Below are 23860 nucleotides of genomic sequence, written 5' to 3' on the forward strand. Positions count from 1 at the left end.
AGGAAACAAACATAGTAACCTAATGTTCCAAAAAGAAAACTGGAAGAACTGACAGTGACCTCACTTGCTGTGAAAGAAGAGATTTCCCAGCCTGGCCTTTCCATCTCTGACCTCACAGCATGTCCCTTGAGATTTGGGCAGCCCTTGACTGCTCCCACTCCTGTGCTGCCTCAGCCCTGGCCGGAAGGAGAAGCAAACTAGCTGATGAGGTTGTGGCACAAGAACCTAAAGTAACATATAAATCAGAAACGTCTCTTATCCAAACCCAACTGAGAAGGCTCTGTCTCGAGAACGGGCCTGCCCATTTACATACAGACATTCCAGGGCCTTTCTGGATGCCTCCGAAAAGTAACAGATGCAGCAGATTCACTCATTTTTACCTTAAAGTCAGTAAGGATATGGTTATTTATAAGGTACACCAAAGTGACTTTGTATCTATTTTTTTTTCCTTCTGTAATGCAGGTATTTAATCAATGAATGTCCTACTTAATGGCATGTGTAACATTTTTCTATACCATCTGTTTGCCAAAAATTATTTACTTTAACAGACTGAATTCACAGAATCTCAGCCTGAGAAGCAAAAAGGATTCTGCTAAACTTGGGGCAAATGGGCAACAGTCCAGAGTGATCCTTGTGGAAACTAAGTCAGATCATGTTCTTCTGTGTTCTAAACTCTCCAATGGCTCCGATCTGACTGAAAGTGAAATCCCAGATCCTTACATGGTCTATGATGAATGGCCCCCCATACTCTATAGCACCAATTAATATTTGTATACATTCTATGTATATAAATACATATAATATTTTCATATATAGAATGTATACAAATATTAAATTAATAGAATGTATACAAATATTAATTTTGGTTTTTGCCATTACTTTTAAATGGCAAAAAAATGCAATTACGTTTGCACCAACTTAATACATACTCTGCACACGTCTACAGTCCTTTCCCTCTGTTCAACCTACTTGAGTCATGTGAGCCTTCGTGGTGCTTCTCTAGGCCCATGATCCCTGCAGCCTCTGGATATTTTCCTGTTCTCTCCACCTGGAAAACTTCTTGCCAGACAGACACATGGATTGCTTCCTCACCTTCTTTAGGTCCCTCTTCCAATGTTAACTATTAGAAAGGCCTTTTCTGACCATTTCATACATACACACACACACACGTATACACATACAATATGTATGTTTTATATATATATATATATATATATATAAAATAATTTCCCCACTTTCACATTCTCTATTCTTCTTTACTTTTCCATCATAGTACTTACCACCTACTTGACATATTTTATATTTATTTATTTGTTTATTTAGTCCCTTCCCAGCCTCCTGTCCCCTGTAGAGTGTAGCTTCTATTAAAGCAGGGCCGTTGCCTATTTTTTTCTCTGTTGTATTCACAAAGTCTAAAATACTATCTGGCCAGCAGAATGTACTCAATAAATACCTGCTGAATGAAGTAAGGGAGGAAGGAATCAGTGAATGAAAGACAACATCGCCTCAAGAAAAACACTGTTTTCTCACTGATCTACTCTAATTGCCCATAAAATCATAAGTTTAAAGTAGAAAAAAGTGAAATAAAAAGTCTAATCACTGTGTAGGCATATGAGTTTCATGCAATTTAAGTAGGTTCTTCAGTCGGCTATAAAGATGAATAAGTAGCTTATTTTTCAAGATATAGCAGGTTTTTCTTCACATTTGTACAAAGCAAAATTAGTTTAAAAGTACCTTTGAAGAAACTTCTACTAACAACTTGGTAGTTATTTTCAAAGCATTCCTGCAAAGGGTGAAGGCAGATGATGGCAAACTATCAACCAAGCATTGAGTCTAACGCAGGCCTTAGGTTATTCTTGGTGACCTTTTTTGCAGTAATGTCGAGTAGCAGCAGTAGCCCTGATTAACTGGAAAACGTCTAAGGAGTGACATAGACCTGGAAGACAATCTCATCACCAACATCATCGATGACCACTTTCGCATCCTCAGACCAAGCAGAAAGCTAAAATCACGGAATCACAAAACTCATTTGTGGGGGATCATCTAATTTAATCTCTTCATTTTACAAATTTAAGAAACTGAGCTTCAGCATTTCAAAGAGATCAAACGGCTCACCGAAGTTCACTTTACTTGGGAGAAGAATATTGAACAAGATGACCTGGGCCAGGGACACTTATCAAAAGAAAGTGTTCACTCAAACTACCTAGGACAGAACTAGAGTAAAGAAATTGTCCCCAAAGCTTCTCTTAAATACTAAGAACCCAATTATTAGGAATTAAATGTTTAATGAATTTACATTATAGCTAGTTCTGCTAAAATTCATGAAATAGTTTAGTTGAACTTTTTATTTGCTGAACATATTCTTTAGAGTGCATGTAAAATCAATGTGTATAATACATTTATGTCCCCTTTATAGAAAAGAGTATAATTTTACTATTTTAAATAACAGTGAAAGGTTATGGCTACTGCATCTTTGCCTCTGACATAGCGTTGGTCATAGTTATGATTTATTGTTTCTCAAATATATAGTCAGAGACACAGTCTCAATTAAGATATTACTCCTGAAGGAAAATGGGAGGCATTTTACAACTCTCTGCTTTATGATTCTATTTCCAGAAAGCAAAGGGGTGAAAAGTGGGAGCTGTCTGTGATACTAATCTGAAAAACTAATGAAGTAATAGAACTTATTTCTCCTAAGTGGCTACCAGGCCCTATTCTCTGCACAGTGTAATACTGTATCTACACATCTATGACTTAGGCCACAGCTACCACCACAATGTGCCCTCAGCAAAACAACACACACACATGCACACACAAAACCATCACTTTCACCATCACTGCTGCCACCACATCTTACTAAAGAAGAGGTTTATAAACTTTTCATCTCAATTTCCAGGGGCCAAGAATTTTACCTCAATCTCATAGAAATGTTCTTTACACTCCCTCACAGCTATCTTTTCAAAATTTTCAACTACTTTTGCTCCTTACAACCAATTTGATCCTGAAAAGTATATGTAAACTGAATTTTTAGAAATCAGACCATTTTTAAAAATGCTCTAGGGCTATTGAAAATAACTCCATTTTTGTAAATGAAATAATCACTCTGCAATTTATCTTTTGTAAAATCCTTATTTTTTTATGTCATGCTTGTTTAAAATGACATAGACCTGTTCAGAATTCCTCAAGGGGATAAAACCAACATAATTATTTCTTTCTACTCCATTTAAGTTGAAAACTTTCTCTAGAATAAAAAACAGAATTTTACTAATACTTGGCATCATCTGCCTTGTCATTCTCTTTATATCGGCACAGATCCATTCATTCTAGAAAGCAAAACTTCTCCTGGTAAGGCCTTGGTGAGCTCCGATCCTCACGCAAATGTTGAGTGACAGAGCCCTGGCCTCCCACGTAGACAGACCAAACCATCTTTTATCAATTCCTCCTTCCCTTCCTTGTGCCCCTATGTCAACAGTAAGAAAGAAGATATGCAGTCCTGCTCTCAGGGCCTTACGCTTTAAAGAGTAAAATACAAAATTTGAAAATGTCATTGTTCTGAAGAAAGAAGCAAAAGGTTTGAAGGTTCTGTATGGGATGGAGTGGTAACACCAACTATTGAACCAAGGGGCACAGTCCAAAGTGATAAACTCCACATCAAGCTTGAACACAGAGACATTAGAATCTTCCAAGGGGTCAGGTTCAATTAGAGCCCTTTGGCAATCTGGATACACTTGCTAATCTGAAGGGAGTACCAGATGCAAGACAGTTCAAAACGCACTGACTGAATATTTACACCACCCTAGGAACTGAACTCATAAAGACAGGGGTATGCCTCATCTTTTGTCTTTGGATCACCAGTGCTAGAAGTACCTACATTTCCACGTCCAGAGTAGTTTCAGAAGACATCGAAGTTTGGGGAACGTTTTGGATTCAGCAGTCAGAACCCAACCATTAAAAGCACCAAGGGCATCCCCAAACATCAGGCCCGTGAGAGATTGGAAGGGTGTATGGGATGCAGCAGGAACAATGCCCTGGTGTAACTATGTAGGTAGCATGATGTCTTTTGCAGGACAATGAGATATCAGATGAAAAACCACTGTGTACTGCTAGGGATTACAAAACTGACTAGCTATTCATTGCAAAAATAGGATTCTCAGTGTTCAGAACCAACTTGGAAGGCATATGTGTCAGTGAGTGCCTGCCCTTCTCTAGCCCTCAGGTTAGTCATAATTGAGGTATTACTTAATATTTTCATCAAAGAATGTAAGACGGACTTACAAATAGGTTTATAAGTAAAATTATTTGGGTGTGGTAACTAGTTATTGAAGCCAACTAGTTAAATTGTTCATTAAAGTGGAATGAAGTTCAATAAAGACAGTTAAGGGCATGCTATGAGTCAGAAGCACAGAGCCTATCACATGAACAGAAGAGCCACTTACTAGGTACAAGTATATCTCAGGAAAAACGAAACCTACAGCAGACTGCAAATCAAATGTGAATTATACTGGTCTACTCATCAAATCTAATCATAAGTTTTGTTCTCACATTTTGGATCTGCATTCAAAATGTGACTCCAGAAAGATGACAAAAGTTACTTAAAAGACTTAAAACTGGTCTTGTAGGAACAACCAGAGGAATTTAAGTGACATTATGATTATGATTATGATTATGATTATTATTTGGAGATGGAGTCTCGCTCTGTCACCCAGGCTGGAGTGCAGTGGCACGATCTTGGCTCACTGCAAGCTCCACCTTCCGGGTTTACACCATTCTCCTGCCTCAGCCTCACGAGTAGCTGGGACTACAGGCGCCTGCCACCACGCCTGGCTGATTTCTTTTTGTATTTTTAGTAGAGATGGGGTTTCATCGTGTTAGCCAGGATGGTCTCGATCTCCTGACCTCGTGATCCACCCGCCTCAGCCTCCCAGTAAGTGACATGATTCTTAACAAAGGCATGAGTCTTTGAAGGAAGAGAACACTTGTCTGCATATGTTGCTCATCTGAAAAGAAGACTAGAGACAAGGATGTGTTTTTAAATATACAGAAAGTCTGGTTGCACTGACCAGATAGAAAGGACTAGATGATGAATGGTATTAAAATGGATTTTTTTGACCTGGAGAACTATATACTTAGTATACTTTAAATGTGAATGGGATTTTGTAAATAATCTAACCTAATCCATGGAAGTCAGTTCCCTCAAAATTCTCCATAAAAAAGGGTTCCTAGGTCTAATAAATTTGGTGATCACTGTATATTGTACCACTCACTTTGAAGAATTAACAATACACAGTATCATATTTAAGGCATCAGAAAGTTTTTCAGGAAAAAAAAATAACTTTAACAAAATTTAGCAAACTTCAACAGAAATTATAACATCTTAATAATTTTCTTGTTCCTTGAAACTATCTTTGGATCCTCAATCAGCCTAAACCCCCTCTTACATTTGAGAAAACAGACTCACTTATATGACTGGCCCTAGATCTGATTAGAGTTGGGCAGTGGCAGAAATGAGACTTAACCCAGTCTACGGCATGTCTTATATTCTGTTGATGCCAATGAAATAAAGCTGGAAATTAAGAAACGGGATGTTTTCCATTCTTTGTCTTGGAGTTGTTGATTTTTCGTATTACATCCATTAAAAGAAAGAAAAGTAATTAAATGTGAGAGAAATCTTAACTGAAAAATATAAACCACATTCTTTGATTTGCTGACCACAGTTAAACCTGCAAAAGCACTAGAAAAATATAAGAGTACTAGATAAAGATAAAATAATACTGTACAACACCAGAAATATAAATGGTAAATTGACCTCTGCCCCTGTTGCACTTAAAGGACTGACTGCATAAATTTTCTCTTTGTTTTGAACTATTCCACATATTCTACAGTACTGTTCATCAATGAAATACACCCTGGTTTTGGCCAGTGGTTGTTTCTGCCTATTTTGCATCACTACCTAACTTCCTTAGGCTAAAAAACCAACAACAACAACAAACTCTGAAGAACTCCTCTTTCCTTATCTCATGCAGTCCTGGAGCTGTTGGTCAAAGTACTCTCTATTCTTTCCAAAGCACAGGCATATAAGCCAATCAAATTCCTTCTCCCAGGAACTTGCATCCTGAGCAGGGTGACACAAGGAATTGAAAAATGTTAGAGCTAAGAAAATCGAATGGCTGAGTCTTGATGAAACTATCTACGTGTTTCTATATTTAAGATCCCCAGCACTGTCTTGGTTCCTGTCCATCCTGAGGTCTTCAGTTAAAATAACCAAACTCTGGGAGGAAAAAGTCCATCTCTTTTTGTTTGTTGGTATTTGACACAGGGTCTCATTCGTTGCCCAGGCTGGAGTGCAGTGGTGCAATCATGGCTCGCACCAACGTATAGGCATGGCCAACATGCCTGGCTATTTTTAAACTTTTCTCACAGATGGGGTCTTACATTGCTGCCCAGGCTGGGCTCAAGTGACTCTCCTCTCCCGCCTTGGCTTCCCAAAGCACTGGGATTACAAGGTGTGAGCCAACACGATTGGCTCTTTTTGTTTAAGTTAGCTAAAGTTGATAAAAATGTTGTTTATAAATGGAGAACCTTAATGAATATAATACTCATCTGTGGTGTACTTTGCAAATGGATGGGGTATTATCAAATGTTCATAATTATTACAGGGGTCATACATTTGGCAATGAATTATTCCAGAGTGTAGACACAGAAATGAAAAGTAATATTAATTTAGGAGTGATGGGTTAAAAAAAAAAAAAAAGCTCTTAAAGTCATCTACAAACAAGGCTTGCCAAAATTTTAAAAATATAGATTGGGTGATACTAACTTTGGGCAACTTATTGATTAACCTGTTTCTGATGATAGAATTATTCTATCTTGTGTCTCCGTGGTATAATTTTATCAGTGAAGTGACAAACCATGCTTTCCAGTGATGCCTTGAAGTGACTTGGAATGTACAGTAAAATACAGATTTCCTCAAATGAACTGCCAAAACCATTAATCTTTATCTAAGGACCCATAATAGTGTGTTCTCAGTAGCAGGTGGGGGAGAGAGAGAAAATGTCTTCCAGAAAGCACTTTGGCAGTCAATCTGGTTGATAATAAAACTTGATGAAACATCTGTGATTAATATTAATTCTGATTCTCTCTTTAATGGATAATTGTGAAAAAGATAATTTATCCCATTTCATTTAGACTACAGCTAAGTTTTTCAATTTAGAAAGAGAACATTTCTCCATGTTTCTCAGGTATGAGACTACAGGGGAAAAAAACCAGGTGCATAAAACCTGCCAACAGACAGGCAATTTTCTAGTTAACCCTCAAAAATATTTTGTACACATTCAACTGACCACTACAGATTTGGATGTGACCCCAAAATGATTCTCTAAGTGAGTAGACTGATTATTTCTTCATCTTCACCACTGTAGAACACTCTAAATGAACCTCAGTGAACTGAATTAATACTTTTTGAACTCGATTAATATATTTGGCCATATTTGATTCTGCAAAGATGGTAAGAAAAATGCCCTTGTGAGTAAATGACAGTGAGCTATTTCTGACCACCAGTGTATTTCAAACTAGTTGATGATAGAAACTATTTTTGACACATGCAAATGTATAATTCAAAATACCCATAAAAATTTGTCATGGAAGCTACCATTAATTTTGACAGAAACTAGGAAAGTAACTAATTGCCTTTCAAATATCAATATTAAGAAAACCATTTATTAAACTAGCACTTCAACTCATTTACACATGGAAAACTTGAAGCATGGGTTGAAGTCTCCTGCCCAACTCTCCACACCTAATGAATGGTGGAGCCAAAACCCAGGCCTCCTCATTCTCATCTCATCTATCTTTTTAAACTTAATAATACTTTTAAAAGGAACCTATGAAATGATAGACTTATTTTCTAAGAATCAGGGCATATTATATGGGTAAAACAAATGACTGTTGTCTAACCCAATACAGAAGTGGTAAATAGTGATTAAGTACAGATCACTGTTGACCTTTAACATAACCAAATCATTGCTCCATTTAAATTGATTCCGTTTTCATCAGACTCTAACTGACATCAGGGAGAGCAAAACAAACTGACAAGCACAAAAGGTCACAGACAATAGGCACTCACTTCTTCAGTGTACCTTCCAAAAACCTCATGTTATATAAATAGAATATTACAGGCACTATTCATTATTCTTTTCTTTCTCTCCAGGTACACATTTTCCTTCTAAAATGTTGGTCCAAAATGAGTATTTCTTATCACTTGATACCTTGCCTGTTTCTATTTTTATGTGGCTTTCTGATTCTTCTTCTAACACAGCTTACCACTTTGAAAAAGAAATTTATTTTATGATAAAAAATTTTAATTGTACAAAAAATACAAAAACTCTAAAGGGTTCTATGGTTTTTATTTGCATCAGCAAGGTCAAATTGTGTCTAATTTATGGGTAAAGCAATGAGAGACAATTTACTTGGTCAGGCAGAAGGAAGGATTTGTTATGACCATTGTGAATTAGATGACTCCCAGAATCTTAGTCTATTTTAGTCTTTATCTTAGACTTAGTCTCTCCTTAACCAGAGCTCCCTGGATTATACCAACATTCACATCACAAAGACTGCTGTTTCTCAAGGCTGATGGTACTGTTGACATGACCCTTCCACTTAATCAAATCCTCTAGTACCCACTTCTTTCAAGTCTTGAATTCAGACCATCCATTCCTACTTTACGCCAGTGTTCCCGAACTGTGGTACAACTTGCAGGAAAAACAGCTAGAGGGCTTATTAAAAATAAATTCCTACATTGCAACCTCGTAAAATTGAATGAATCAAACTTTATGGAAGTAGGTTCCAAGAATTTGCCTTTTTACCTATCCTCTCCAGGTAGATCACTAAATTTGGGATAGTGTCTTAAGCCCTGAGATTTAAATTCTACCTTGTCCTTCAAATCAGCATGATTTTTAACTGATCCCTTCTTCAGTTAAAATCTTTAACTGATCCCTTCCTCCTGAAATAGTCTTCTCTCTCTCTCTCTCTTTTATGGAAAGTGCTAATCTGGTAATTCACTTTATTTCTCTTTTTGCTGTTATTTTCATGAATATATTTTTCCCACACTGGATTGTGAGCTCCTAGAGGACAAAAATCATATCGAATACTTTCTCCACAGTGTCTCCTACATTGGCCCTCTAGGTAAACATAGCTCAGTAAGCACTGATGAACTGCTTAACTAATGAGAAAATAATATGTAATGCTGAAGTGTGTCCTTCTATAGCCATTGTAGATTTTCTACAAATATAATGATGCACAAGTACCAACAGCCCAAGTAGAGTTTAATAAAGGGCTTTTATAGCATTTTGAATACAAATATTTCACAAAATTGCCACAATAAATCTTCTAAAATGTACTTTAATAATAAACTAACACATTGTATCTAAAGGTCAGAAATTCTGTTATTTGATTAAACTAATAATCTAGCAAATGTTATTGATTTAGCAATTCCACTTAATATAAATATCATAAAAACTTATAGAAAAATCTCTACACCTATTGCAAAGGAACTAAAGGCAATCAAAAAAAAAAAAGAGAAACTCAAGTAAAGGATATTAATCTCTCTGAGATTAGAATCATTTCTGCATAAGTACCAGTACTATTTATAGAATAAGCTTTTGAACATTGCTTTTCACACGTGGATAAGAGCTAAGGGCATGAACTTTGAAGTCAGAATGCCTTTGCTCAAATCTGGACTCAACTGTACATGAACAGTGTGATTCTAAACAAGTGATTTGACCTGTTTGCATTTCAGTTTTTCTCATCTGTAAAATTGGAACAGTAACAGTGCCTAACACATACCTGTGATAAAGTACGGATGAGATAATATATATATAAACACATGGAATGGATAAGTGCTTACTACATGCTAGCTATTAATATATACCCAGCAAGCACGTAGTCATAAAACAAATGATTTCAATGTATTTGTATAGTACTTCTCCCTATTGCCTGTTACATATGTTCAAAACTCTTCAGACCAGAATTAATGGCCCTTCATAATCTGACCCAATCTAACCAGTTTTTATTTTCCAAATACTCTCCATTCTATTCAGACCTGTCTTTTCATTGATTCCTGAGTTTATGCTGTTCTGATTCCTTATCAGGAGAGGGGAGGCCGGTAAGAGAAGAAATTCATGTAAGCGGTGTGAAGCTTGTTTTTTGGAGGGCTGCTGGGTGGGCTCCCTGACTCTGGTAATCACCCTCATGAACCAGTGCCAAGACCCCTTCTGTGTAAAATCTGGGTGCTGTACATGGCTGCTACAATTCCTGAACTTCATTCAAAAGGATTTCAAATGTTATAAATTCTCAAAGTGTCTTTCCCCTTATGGGAGCTCTACTCATCTTTCTTGTACAAAGATGTATAGTAACTGCAAGTCTGTGAAAAACTGGTGGATTTTAAATAACAATAGCAACAGCAAGTGTAACTAATTACAATAAGTGAAACAATAATTTGCAGCTGCTGTGCTGCTTAAGGCTAGATAAGGTAAGGAATCTCCGGCATGGCGCATCATGTTAACAAGCTGCAATGCTGAGACAGTTGTTCACTAGGCTTTGCAATATATCCACCAATGCCTACACTCTGCTATTGATTCTGTTAATGAAATTTAACCTCTGAAAAATGACTCAGGGTACTGAAGAGACATATACTTTCAATACACTTGCTAATCATTAAAAGCCTTCATCACAATTGAAACAGGAATGGTGAATGACACATTTCATTATGTCATCATGTCTGACCCCACAAACCATTCTATAGTACTCTGCTTTGTTCTATAAACCCATTACCTTCCTAGTATGTGAATTTCAGGAATAAGTTGACATGAAATTCCCCTATACATTTCACATTAGCTGTCTTGAGAACAGGGTCTACCTGAGTTCCAAGGTGAAGGTAGAACTTAGATAACTACTTGCCACTGATGCTTGAAATCTGTCTCCTTTTAACGTCTTTTAAAATATTTATTATGAAATAAGTGAATAAAGACTCTAGGCTTGGGGTCAAACTGCATGGGTTCAAATCCTGACCCCAGTACTAACTACATGATCTCAGGCAAGTCACGTAACCTCTCTGAGCCTCAGTTTCCTCATCTACATGATAGATAATGATAGTACCGGCCTCACAGATGAGGATTCAACAATTTAAAACAGATACAGTGCTAGGTACAGTGCCTGCCACATAGTACCTGCAATACATGCTAAATCACTCTAATTACGACTATCAGAACAAGTGTTATGGGAGGAGTTATTAGTCAAAGTATGAGTAAACTTTTAGCAAAAGGCTGAACTAAACTTCATTTAAATCATTGCAGTATTCATCATATTGCTTCAAAACTGACTGAACTGAACTGCCCCCACTGTATATAGTAAGACCTCTAAGCAATATATCAAAAGTAAAACATTTCCCTGTTCACATTTTTAGCCTCTAATTTATTCTCCTTGCTTACTTAGATTTGCCCATTAAAAATTCCACCTAAAATGAAGCAAGTATTTCTGAAATCAAGGTTGAGGATCAATAGAAACTGTTAAAGCAAAACATACAGTAAAACTTAATTCAGATTTTAGTCAGAATTTGTAACAATTTACTGTAGGAGAAAATGAACTTTTAAAAATGTCTTTTAAAAAAAATGCAGGCAGGCCGGGCACGGTGGCTCACGCCTGTAATCCCAGCCCTTTGGGAGGCCGAGACGGGCGGATCACGAGGTCAGGAGATCGAGACCATCCTGGCTAACATGGTGAAACCCCGTCTCTACTAAAAAAAAAATACAAAAAACTAGGCGGGTGAGGTGGTGGGCGCAGGCTGAGGCAGGAGAATGGCGTAAACCCCGGAGGCGGAGCTTGCAGTGAGCTGAGATCCGGCCACTGCGCTCCAGCCTGGGTGACAGAGCGAGACTCCATCTCAAAAAAAAAAAAAAAACAAAAAAAAAAATTCAGGCAAAGCAAATTTACATTAGAAGCCTGATATTATAGGTACTAAAAATTGGGCAAGTTAAAAATAATATACATTCTTCTTAGAAATGATTCAGAGCACATGTTAGTTGTTTTTATGGGTTTACATACAAAAGGGAATGCTAACTAAAAACTAAAACTTAGTTAACATTAATGTAGACAAAGCTAGTTGGAAATATTGTATATCTCTAAAAATAGTCAAATGAAAAGATATTATCATTCCAATTTCCAACAATAATAGACTGGCTGTTCTCCAATTCATGATATTTTGCTTTTGAGGCTCAGAATGAATGAATTTTTTTTGTGAAGCTTTAAACTTTAAAACCAAACCCATACATAGCATATATATTAAAGTTCTGTTCCTAATGTGGATTTTATACAATCTGACTTAAAATATTCGATGGAAAAAAAGCCTGTTGCCAAAGTCCACATATTTCCCCTATTAAACAGAGGTAAGCCATATCCCCAGAAACCATATTTCAAGCCCACAGGATACTCATGAACTAAAATAATGAATGATAATGCCTCATTCTCTGCATTAATATTAAAGAAACGAGAAAATAGAAAACTTTATAGCCACTATCAGCTCTCTGGACCATAAATCTCAAGTTTTGAGAATTGCTTCCCAAAAGGGTAGGGAGCAAGGATGAGTTGTGAGGGCTTCGGAGCCTAGAGATATTTTTTAGCAAGCCAGCAAAGCACTGACACAAATTTCTACATATCTCTGGCTGTGAAAAGTCTCATTTGTGGTGATTTATATTTCCTCATAAAGAACTCTGTAGATAATATAAGCCTGCTGTGAGGCTGTATGACAACTTTCAAACCAAGAGTTACACGACCATTCGGTGAAAATAGGCCAAGAATAGATGAGTGGGAAAGTCTGTAGAAATAGTATTTCTTCTGATGAAAGGCCCAAATGCTGTTCTTCTAGCATGCACGAGGTTCAGAGAGTAACCTTTCACTCTGTGTGTATATCTTGTGGATAATATTTTGGTTGTCTATTCTAGAAAGTATTATTTTTTTTCCCAAAGATTGACTATGCATTTGGTGTGTGCATGCTTGTGTAATTTACAAGAAATGACACTCAGACATCATCACACTGAAATTCAGTTGCCTTAATAAGTTACTAAGGGAAACACAGAGAATAGCATGCTGACAACCCAAAGTCAATGAAGTATAAACACTGCTATTCCAAGTGTCACTGGTGTGTTATTTCCTTTTTTCCTGGCATCTGCTCTATGTAACACTGTACATACACGTGATACAGCAGCTCATTAAACTGTTTCAGTTAACTCTGAAACCACATTAGTACGTTACATGTTTATAAGGCTGAGAATTACTGCTTCCCTGTGAAATTACACAATTAATCAGGTGCATTATTTCTTTAGGAGATGCAGCCACGTTTGACATTTAGGGATAAAAAGAACAATCCTTTAATTTGTTTCCATTTCACCATTTAGTCTCAGTGGGGTAAAGGAAGCAAAAGGTGACATAATTCCTCATTTTCCCTTAGGAGGTCAGAACTCTACATGCTTCCTCTGTCTTATAATAGCATTCTGAATTCTTAAAATGAGTACAAATAAAAACTATTTTGGTTTTGAAGTTCTTATCTGAGTGTCACAGTCTTTGAAAAATTCAGACAATGGGAACGGTACTTAGGAGTCTTCAGTTTCTTATGACTTTATACCATGAATTTCCATCAAGTCCCGATTATTCAGTAACTTTTAAGGCTCCCTTTGCAAACTTTCAAGATGGTCCCAATGTCAAAATCTATTAAGCAGTGATATGTGCTCCACTTTCCTTTTTCACAGACCTGGCATTAATTTCTCTGATTCTTTTAAATGAGTAGTTAAACTAGACTCAACCTTTAGTCACTTAACAGGGCATGCATTTCCTTTTAAAATCCATGCTACTTCATCAAATAATATTGTCAACAAATTTAAAAATACTTTTCAATACCCTGTGTTCCTATGAATTGCCTCCTCCACCTTTGATTTCACTCAAACTATGTGAAGTGTGCTGGGCGAAGCCATTACCAGAAGGCAGAGGGACAGGTCTAGCTCCAGCAGCAGCTGAGCTGATGTTGTGCATGCTTGCTCAGAAGGTTAAGAGGGCACCTGGCAGTAAACAACTGTTTTCATAAGAGGAAATTACAATTAACAGAATAATTTCCACAAGTCCCTAAATATCCTCTTTCATGTTCTTTATTTAACCTTCATTTAAGAGCCCTTGAAATTCATTCATGCTTTCCTAAATAATGACTACGGACAACTTGAAACAGACACAATTCCCTAAACTCATTCTTTAAATAAAAAGGTGCATTATTGAAGCTTCACTAAAGACCTGTGGGAGTATACAAAGCGAATAGAAGGACTATTTTCAAATAGAGACCTGATATAATCCTTAAAAAATATGCTAGCTTTCAAGTGGAGAAAAATTGTTCCATTCTATTTTCAAAATAGACGGGCAGATCACGAGGTAGGAGATCGAGACCATCCTGGCTAACACGGTGAAACCCCGTCTCTACTAAAAAATACAAAAAAAACTAGCCGGGCGTGGTGGCGGGCGCCTGTAGTCCCAGCTACTCAGGAGGCTGAGGCAGGAGAATGGCGTAAACCCGGGAGGCGGAGCTTGCAGTGAGCCGAGATCCCGCCACTGCACTCCAGCCTGGGCGACAGAGCAAGACTCCGTCTCAAAAAAAAACAAAAAACAAAAAACAAAACAAAACAAAACAAAAACTTAAAAAGAAAAACTAAATAGTTTTTGGTGACTAAGATGTACTCTGCATCTGTATCTGGGTACTTACTATTTGACTTTTGTGCCATCTTTATTCTTCTTTAAATTTTTTTATTATACTTTAAGTTCTAGGTTACATGTGCACAATGTGTAGGCTTGTTACATATGTATACATGTGCCATGTTGGTGTGCTGTACCCATTAACTCGTCATTTACATTAGGTATATCTCCTAATGCTATCCCTTCCCCTCCCCCCACCCCACTTTTCCACTTTAGAAAACGTTAAAATTTGTCAGTTTCCCAACACTGCCTTTCCACTTTTCTGTATTAATACAAGCGTGTCTTAAAATGCCATGTGTTAGTACACATACTTGAAAAACTAGAGGTGCACTAGTATTTGACCACAGTCCTACAGAACATTTCAGTTATAAACCTCTTCAATCTTAGCGAAGTTGATGCTACAGTAAATAGTGCTAAAATAAGACTTCAGTAATCAAAAACATTTTTCAATAACAAAAGTAAAATGCACACACACACTGAAGCAAATATTGAGTTTTTCATTGTAAGAAAGTACATTGTACTTACAAGTCATTTCCCCTGCAAGAGTAAAAGACAGTGAACAGTGAAAAAGATTACCTCCTGCTTTGATAATTGTGTCATTTTGACACTCTTCTATTTCAATAAGAAAAACTATGTAAAAAAGGTGATTGGTGTGAACTGTCCGGAGCAAAACAATTCTTAATGTAGATGACTAAAGTAAGGCACTGAAAAACCAGACATCAAAAGGAATGAAGAATTCCTTAGGCATAATAACCCTAGCATAATGCTCCTTAAGAATATAGGAAATAGTCTTAAAACTTAATCTTTATGCATTTATGAAATTTTTTACTGAACTAAAATATCAATCTGGGATATTTAAGTTGCCTTAAATTTTCAAAAAATGCAAAACTTTTTGGACTTGGATTACTGAAGTTATTATTTTGGCAGTCAACTGGTTCCTTAAACAATATTTCATCAATTGAGACTCAAAAATCAGAAAAGAGCTGTGATTATTATACCCATTTTACAGAGGAAGGAAGTGAAGCTCAGTGAGGTTTGGTACAGTGCCCAAGGTCACACAGCTAGTAAGAGCACAGAAAGAGGATTCAGACCCAAAGCTACACTTACCAGAGTCTGTGCTTTCTTTAAAAAAAAACAAAAAACAAAAAACAAAAACCAACAACAACCATGTTCCACTCTCTGCTTTGATGTTATGTATTCCTAGCATATTATTTTTTAAAGTAGTAAAATACTAGGGAACTGCTGCAGAGGGTGCAGTAAAACTTGTGCCCTGTAATTTATCTGCTTTTCTAAAAAAAAAAAAAAAAAATTAGAAATTAAAAAAATTAATTGTTTTTTTGCCATATGTGGCTTATTATAGCATTTATCCATGCAATAAATATTTACTAACTCTTCTAGATGCTGTTTTCTACAATTTTTCATTGAAACATATAGCTTATCATCTATATTATGGCTAAGCAGATTCTCCATATTATGGAAAACCTGCACTTCTATAAAAAAACTGTATTCTAAATTCTAAACAACTCACCTGCAAATAAGGTTTTGAAACACATCGAATTGTTAAATGAGGACTTTCTTCAAATTAGTTCTGTTTTACTAGTTTTACTGAAGATACTCTTAAAAGGTTAGTCAATAACTGTATTGTACAATCAAATGATTTCTGAAGCTGATCTTGATCATTTTAATAAGATAGTTCTTAGGAAGTTAGGTTACTTTCTTTTAAAAATTATACAGTGCATATTAAAATTGCCCGATGGCTTAAGATAAGACTGCAAACTTTCAATCTAAATACGTAAAGCTGAGAATTAGCAGTTAACCACATATATTTAAGCATCTACATACTATAGATTTTAAAATGATGCCCATAGTAACACTGAATGTCCCAGTAATAACTCAGATATAACAAATGCTGGAAAAATTCTCTTTTAGTATCATTTTCAGAAAATGACGACTGTCTTCTTTATTATAGATCTCTCATTAAAACATACTAATTCCTGAATCAAGTGTGCAATCGTGATTCAGGCTGGATGGTGACTATTCAGGACATTTAAGAATTTCTTAGAAAATGCAACTTTTCTGGTTTCTGAAGTTATCTGAGTTAAAAAGATCAACCCTCTGGGAAGATACAGTTGAAATATCTTCTGGAGATGGAAAAGTACCCTTTGGAGAGGAGAAAATGCAGGAATGTGTTTAAAATTATCTTTCTACTATCTGATTCAGGGTTCCTAGGAAGTGTTCATAAAGTAGAATTCTCTAAACAGTAGATATCAAAGTGAGTGCTATTTGTTTCTAATCTGTGTTTTAAAAATATAAAGTGTATTTTTTCAAGTATAATAGACCCAGGATTTTATCTCTTCACTTTTTCTTTATTTTTATTTTTTCTGAGACAGAGTTTCGCTCTTGTTGCCCAGGCTGGAGTGCAATGGAACGATCCCAGCTCACTGCAACCTCTGCCTCCCAGGTTCAAGCAATTCTCCTGCCTCAGCCTCCTGAGTAGCTGGGATTACAGGTATGAGCCACCATGCCCAGCTAATTTTGTATTTTTAGTAGAGATGGGGTTTCTCTATTTTGCTCAGGCTGGTCTTGAACTCCCAGCCTCAGGTGATCCATCCACCTCAGCCTCCCAAAGTGCTGGGATTATAGGCGTGAGCCACTGCGCCCAGCCCTCTTCACTTCTTTTAGTTGCTTACTCACTTAACTTCCTCCCAGATCAGCTAGTTCTTATCTGTGTGAGCCTTTTTCAAATTACCTAACTTTTCTGTGCCTCAGTTTCTTCACCTGTAAATAAGGAAAAAGAACAGTTCTTCATAGTGTTGTTTTGAGATGGTGCCTGAAACAGAATACACGCTATATAAATTCTAGTTATCCTTACTTATTAAACATCTGCATGTGCCAAGCAATATAATACAGGGCAGAAAGCAGGAACAGCTATGAACAACCTACCATAAATATATAATGTCAGGGGTGATAAGTACCTGAGGAAAAATAAAGAAGAGTAAAAGTATAGTGAATGCAGAGAACAAGGTGTTATTTTTATATAGCGAGGTCAGAGTAGCCTCTTGGATAAAGACATTTTTTGAACACAGACCTAAAGAAAGTGAAAGCAAGGAACGTGAATGCCTGGGACAATGGGAAGCCGAGGTAGTGGGACAATGAAGTTCCCAGGCCCTGATGTAGAGGTGTACTGGATAGGAGAGGGAGGAGCACGGGCGGCTGAGCAGACAGAATCAGGCAGAGGGTGGTAGCAGAGGAAGTCAGAGGCCGAGGGAATCAGGGAAAGTTCAGCCATGGAGGACCTTGCTGGCCAGGTTAGAGACTGTGGACTTTGGTCTGGGTGAGACAGGAAGTCACTGGAGAGCTCTGACTGAGCAATGCCATGAGTCGGGAAAACAGGAGCCTGCTACACTGGTAGAGACCACAGACAATGGTGTCTTGGACAGAGCAGCTGGGAGAGAACTAGTTCAATAACCCTAATACGCCTCTCTACTCTGCATTTTCCCTAAAAATGTACCTTTAACTCTGATTTACTGAACACCTACTAAGCAAGGTATTGACCTGGACCACTGTACAGACATTATCTTTTACCCTAATGCTGCAGACCCTCAGATAAAATGTAATAAAATTAGGATATTAAAGCTCCAAGAATTTCTGAAGTCGATTATAATTATATTATTTTATAGATGGAGAGTTCAAACTCCAGAGAGATGAAATGATTTGCTCAAGATCATACAGCTAGTTAGGTCAAGAAAAGGACCTGGGACTCAGTTTTCTTTACTTTATAAAAGCATATATTCGAATCAGTGTTTTACGGAATTACAAAAATAACTTATTTCAAGGATTTCCCTTTTCCCATTCTGATGTAAAAATAACAGCAAAACTTCTCTCAAACATGTTCTCATTAGGTTAATATTTAAGAGTATCATTTCTAAAGTGAGCATTTTTTAAGTTTCTAAAAGGAGTATTTAAAAAAAAACAAAAAACAAAAACAGGGTTTTGCTATGTTGCCCAGGCTGGTCTCAATTTCTTGGCTCAAACAATCCTCCTACCTCAGCCTCCCAAACAGCTGGGACTACAGGCATGTGCTACCATATCCAGCTAAAATGTGAATTTTTGAATTTTTATAAAATTACTGTTTCCTTTAGGAAGTCTATGTAAACAACTATTGCCTTAATCAATTGGCAGTTCTGCAAATCTATCATTGATATAAATACCACCAACTTTCTGTAATTACTTTAGTATGCCAATCTCTTACCAAAATAACTCCTGTAGATTAAAAACAGTATTTATCAGATTCAGAGATGGCCCCAGTCTACCTTAGCAATAATCAGCAGTTATAACAACTTAATATACTATCTGTTCCCAAGGAAAGGAGAATATAGCATAGAGTTATTCTTGGGAGTTAAAATAAAGGGACTAGAACTGCAAAGGATGTTTTATTTTTAAAGTAAATTGGAAGCTTCGTTTAGGATATTTTCAACTACCACATTTTCTTAATTTTATAAAACTCAGAGACATTAAGAAAGAAAGAAATCTGGTTGAGGATAAGGCAAATGTTGGTAAGAATCCTCTGACTTGTGTCCTCTCTAAGTAACGAGGTGAATAGCTTGTTATGAAATCCTTTTCTCCCCTTCCTCCAAATCTGTGTTTGTATCTCAATTTTGGCACTCCACAGTTTCCACTATACTTAAGTCTTAAGTCTACTCCTAGTACCATAAAGCAGGATGTTAGCTTCCTTTTTTCTTTCCATTTTATTTTTTATTTTTGAGACGGAGTCTCACTCTGTCGCCCAGGCTAAAGTGCAGTGGCTCAATCTCGCTCACTGCAACCTCTGCCACCCTGGTTCTAACGATTCTCCTGCCTCAGCCTCCCAAGTAGCTGGGATTACAGGCTCCTGCCACCGTGCCCAGCTAATTTTTGTATTTTTTTTTTTTTTTTTTTTTTAGTAGAGATGGGGTTTCACCAGATTGGCTGGGCTGCTCTTGAACTCTTGACCTCGTGATCTACCCACCTGGGCCTCCCAAAGTGCTGGGATTACAGGTGTGAGCCACCATGCCCAGTCAGCTTTCTTTTTTCTAGGAAAAGTTAGAAGAGATTTTAAGGCTATGAGGAGCTAAGATGTACTCCTGTCCTAGCAAGAACATTCTGTGAAATTGACTGGTGGGCAGTGAAGCTTGTTCCTGAGATCAGCAATAGAGTTTCTTGTAACGTAGTAAGTGTGAAAATAGCTATTTCCCAATCATCTTGTTCATTCCACACACATTAGGGAAGAGGAAAATTCAACTGAGGGCCAATTCTCCCCTAAGAATCCTTTAGTTTAATTATGACCACAGTACATTAAATGTCTGTAAGACAACCATGTTAGCTCTGCTGCTCCTGACTGCAGTGGTGGAAGAGAGGAAACCCTTTCATTGCTAAAAAGACAGGGAAGGATGCCTTTTCGGGTAGAAAACATGGCTGAAAATTCAATTTAACTGAACACCAGGCCACTGTGCTTCTTGTAAATGAACATCTTTTTGCTGCTAATTTTGTGCTATTTTACCTTTCATTAAAAAAAGTAATTCAAGTTAAACTCAGCTGAACAGCAAAAAGCTCTTCATATTTTGAAGCATTTTGGAACAATTACTTTGACGGAAGCCCTTGACAGTTAAATGACTCCGTTAAATGAATGTTATAGAAGTCACATAATGATTTTTAGTGAAATATTGAATTTAACCACAAATGAGGAAAAACCAGTCATAAGCGCTCTGGCTGTATTTGAATAACATCTTGCTTATGAAGCTGAATGAATTCTATAATTTTTAATAATCAGGCAATCAACTAGTTAGCTGGTGGGTATGTTTCCCATCTTGGTGCTCTCTATTCATTTTTTATTTTTGATTTTATTGTTGTTTTTTTTAATCTGAGAAGCCATTAAGAAAATTTCAAAACTAGCAAGAATTTTCTCTTAAATTGGTACAGTATTTTACAGTTAGACAATTAATGAGTTGCTGTCCCACAAGTGAAGTTCTCCTCTTTCCTTTTTCTCATTTGCTGAATGAGATTCTTTCACAAAGTAAAAAAGCAACAAAAGTCAAGAACATGCTGCCTGAGAAGTGTGAATTCAGTGTATGCCAGTGCTTCCTGCATCTGTGGGACTCAATATTCCTTTTCTTATTTTATGGATCAAATGTGAGATAGTATCAAGGCTTTTTGCATGTTTTCTCATGACTAATAACTGAAATATGTACTGAAATAATAAAACTGGTACTGTTCAATTTCCTTTTTAAATTCAATTCCAATATAAGTGAGAGTTATTTTGATGGTGAAATCTGACTTATAAAATCCTGTTTTCTGGAGAAGGAGAGGAGCTAGAAATCCCTGTAGACTCAAACCGTGTGAGTTGTGAGTGGGTAGGGACATTTGGACTGAAAAAATGAGTCAGAAAAAAAGAATGTTCTTGTTTGTCTGGCAAGCTGGGGTGAAAGTCGATGCTAAACATACTGAGTGGTATAACTTGGATCTCTACCCACTGCGTGCGGTTGCATTTCCTGATTCTTCCAAGCAGGTGAGGCACAACTGTCTCCATGTTCTCACTACTCCCTGCATTTATCTTCATCATCAGCAACTGTCGATTTATACTTTAATGGCCTATTTACATGTCTGCTCCCCAGTAAAAGGTCACTCCCTAAGAACAGGGAATATCTTTTCATCTTGCATCCCCCAACATTTCTCAGTTCAGATTAAGCTGTCCAATAAATGTATTTTTTAACTAGTAAACTTTTAACCTCTTTGGTTGACAGTCAAAATACATGGAAAAGGCCAGATAGTTTAAATATAAATACTAAAGTCCAGATACACAACAAGCTGCTTAAAGTAGCTATTACCTATAATCTTGCTACTCAAAGCGTGGTCCACAGTTCAGTAGCAGCAGCAGCATCTGGGAGCTTCATACATCCAGAATTTCAGGCCCTGCCTTAGACCTTCTGAGTCAGAATGCATTACAAGATCCCCAGATAACGCTATGCACAGTGAAGTTTGAGAAGCATTTACCTATAACATATGATAGCAGGATGTCTGAAGAAGCGATGGGTACATAATGGAGAAGAAATAAGGTCAGGGATTCTGATTAATACAGAAGTCTACTGAGAAAGTTTTAGAGCTCCCAGGACAGAGTCACTCAATGCTCACAGGTGGGAACCTCGCTCCTACCAGTTCCCTTGGAACCCCTTCTAGACACTTCTTCACAACTCTTTCCTGTTTAAAGACAGAGCTGCTCTTAAAAATGATCTTTTCTCCTTGGTGCAAAGAGAGCATTTATCATCAGCATGCTGACATTTCCAGGAGTTTTGGCTTCCTCCACTGAAAATGTGGATGATCGAAAGGATATTGCTGACACCTGAATAAGAAATCCAATGACTCCAAGCTATGTAAATTTAATTATTTCCTTTAATTTTTTTTTCAGGAGTCTTTTTTCTTTTCCTGAGCTTTGGAGAAGTCCTGGCAATTTTCATTTAAAAGAAATACAAGTCAGCAGTGGTTCACTGAACAGGCTGACACGTAATTTCATAGGGGGAGAGGCGCTCTGTCTTTAATCTAATTTGTGCTCTCAATTCCCAGCTAATGTATCTAGGGATCCTGATGTATGCATTTACAAGGAGACATCTGTAATGCAGAGTCCAGCTCTCTGCAATTCTCTGAAACATGGGTAAAAAATTAGTCTGGGCTCTTGCAGCTGCCCTACAACACGATAAATCTCTATATACTCACAGATGTAGAAATATTCTCGGCCTGGCCTGAATTCAAATCCTAGAGAAAAGGGAGTGAAGAGCTGGAATTTTTCAGAGAACTTCAGCGGTCCATTTGGAGAGTGAGGCCGGTTACATTCCCATCTCTTGAACCCTTTGGAAGTGTGGTCGCAGGCACTGTAGCCATCAAAGTTCACCATGTAGAGGACATAGCGCTCAGTCTTATCTTCTGGGACGGAGTCCTCATAGTGAGGGCAGAAAACGTCCAGGTAGTCATTGATACAGACATCAATGTGGTAGTCACCCCTCTGGAATCTGTTAGAAAAAGAAAAAACATGTGATAATTCATGGAGAAGGGGCTTTCTGCTTGGAATCAGTGGTTAAGCTATTCAATAATTCTGGAGCTAAAGTATCTAGTATAGTAAGTTGTTACTGAATGCCACTATGATTTGGGGCATGGTTTGAAATGCTGCAGTTCCCAATCCAAGCCACAAAAAGCCATTTTACAGAGGGATCCCATTATATTTGTTTCAAAATATCCTACAAACTAAGTGCTTTGCTTTCATTTTAAATATTATATTAAATATCACTCTTTCAAACTGTGGAACTCTATAGAGGTACTAATGTGCTGTTTTCTATGTTTCATTATTAAAAATCATATATTAAAACAAAGTTCTTCTATTTTTATAATAGTGTTTCACTTAATAACTATTTTTGAATAAGTGAATGAGGAAATTAAAGAACAAATAAATGACTGAATTGTTTTTTGTTATAGTTGAGGCCATTTTCCACTTTCTATGCAAATGAGAATTAGAGCCATAAAATTGGGAGAATTCGAATCACAACATTTTACAGTTAGAAAGAAAATTCCTAAAACACTTCCATTTTAGAGAAAAATAAAAAGACATAAAGATGAAGCAGTGAGTGATGGAGCGAAACCTAGTGTGGAGACTTCGGATCCCAGTTCAGTGCTTTTCTTAGATCTGCTACGTCAGAAACTTATTTTAGTGCATCTCGCTTTCGATGCAGCATCTTTTCCATATTGAGAAAACAACTCATCTAAATCAAATGACTTTTCCCCTCATTTCTTTTAATTCTACAGGTCATGTTCTAGAGCTGGGCTGGTGAGTAATGAAAAGTAACAAGGCCATTGAAAATAGCCAAAGCCATGGCAAATTCATCCTAGTTAAAAATGTACACATGTGAATACACACCCTCCCTACCACAAACACCACACTATCTGCTTCAATTCTCATCTCACAAAAGTCTTGCTTATCTGCTTTAACTAATGTGTCTTTCCCCAGCAGTTGAACAGTATTTCCCAAAACACAGCGATGTGTGAAACAGGAGCTGTT

The 23860-nt window shown here is 37.0% G+C and overlaps 1 protein-coding gene across 1 annotated transcript in view; it reads right to left on the reverse strand.

Annotated features, from left to right (window-relative positions):
* Window positions 1-23860, reverse strand: part of LOC105528796 (ephrin-A5-like) — an 84723-nt gene that overhangs the window by 24056 nt on the left and 36807 nt on the right. The window contains exon 2 of the mRNA XM_011965686.1: window positions 22528-22868. Coding sequence (XP_011821076.1) covers window positions 22528-22868 — 341 coding nt within the window. The remainder of the gene's footprint in view (window positions 1-22527; window positions 22869-23860) is intronic.

This window comes from Mandrillus leucophaeus, unplaced genomic scaffold (assembly GCF_000951045.1).
Source record: "Mandrillus leucophaeus isolate KB7577 unplaced genomic scaffold, Mleu.le_1.0 Scaffold733, whole genome shotgun sequence".
Taxonomy (NCBI): domain Eukaryota; kingdom Metazoa; phylum Chordata; class Mammalia; order Primates; family Cercopithecidae; genus Mandrillus; species Mandrillus leucophaeus.